The 529-nt window shown below is 52.6% G+C and overlaps 1 protein-coding gene across 1 annotated transcript in view; it reads right to left on the reverse strand.

The window, feature by feature from the left end:
• RBM41 (RNA binding motif protein 41) overlaps window positions 1–529 on the reverse strand; it is a 10,418-nt gene that overhangs the window by 5,661 nt on the left and 4,228 nt on the right. The window contains 1 exon segment of the mRNA XM_035891413.1: window positions 421–529. This exon segment is cut by the window's right edge and continues 16 nt beyond it. Coding sequence (XP_035747306.1) covers window positions 421–529 — 109 coding nt within the window.

Genomic DNA, 529 nt, shown 5'->3' on the forward strand with positions numbered 1-529 from the left:
TGTGCCTTTGCTTCCCTCCCACACTCATTAGACTGCACTTAAATCAGGGAAGGGACGATCTCTAGCCCCACACAGGCACATTGTGTCACTCAGTGCAGCTCAGTGGGGACCTCTGGGCTCTACCAAAGCATAACCCCGGCTGCTCTTCCACATACCGAACTGGGCTCTGCAGTATACGCAGCACTTCAAGAAGATTCACGCTCTCCAAACAGATACAGACTTTACAAGCCTCTATACTAAACCCTTCAGGGAGCCCACTCTCTATCTGCTCATGTAAGAGAGGAAAATATCTCCTCCCACACAGTGCCAAAACAGAACCATGTCTTCAGGGACAAAGGCCAGATAGAAATGTGTTGGATTCCCACACACCCCAGCTCTCCATGCTGGAGCAAAGGCAGAAACAGCCTTGAGCCCACAAACCTTGGTGGTAGAGCGCCCGGAGGAAGGAGTGGCGGTCTGTTCCCTGAAAGAGGGCATTTTCAATCTCCATCTCCCGCCGGCTCAGCTGCTTGCTGCCAGCAAACCTCTG

Source organism: Egretta garzetta, unplaced genomic scaffold (assembly GCF_000687185.1).
Source record: "Egretta garzetta isolate BGI_Z169 unplaced genomic scaffold, ASM68718v1 scaffold63, whole genome shotgun sequence".
Taxonomy (NCBI): Eukaryota; Metazoa; Chordata; class Aves; order Pelecaniformes; family Ardeidae; genus Egretta; species Egretta garzetta.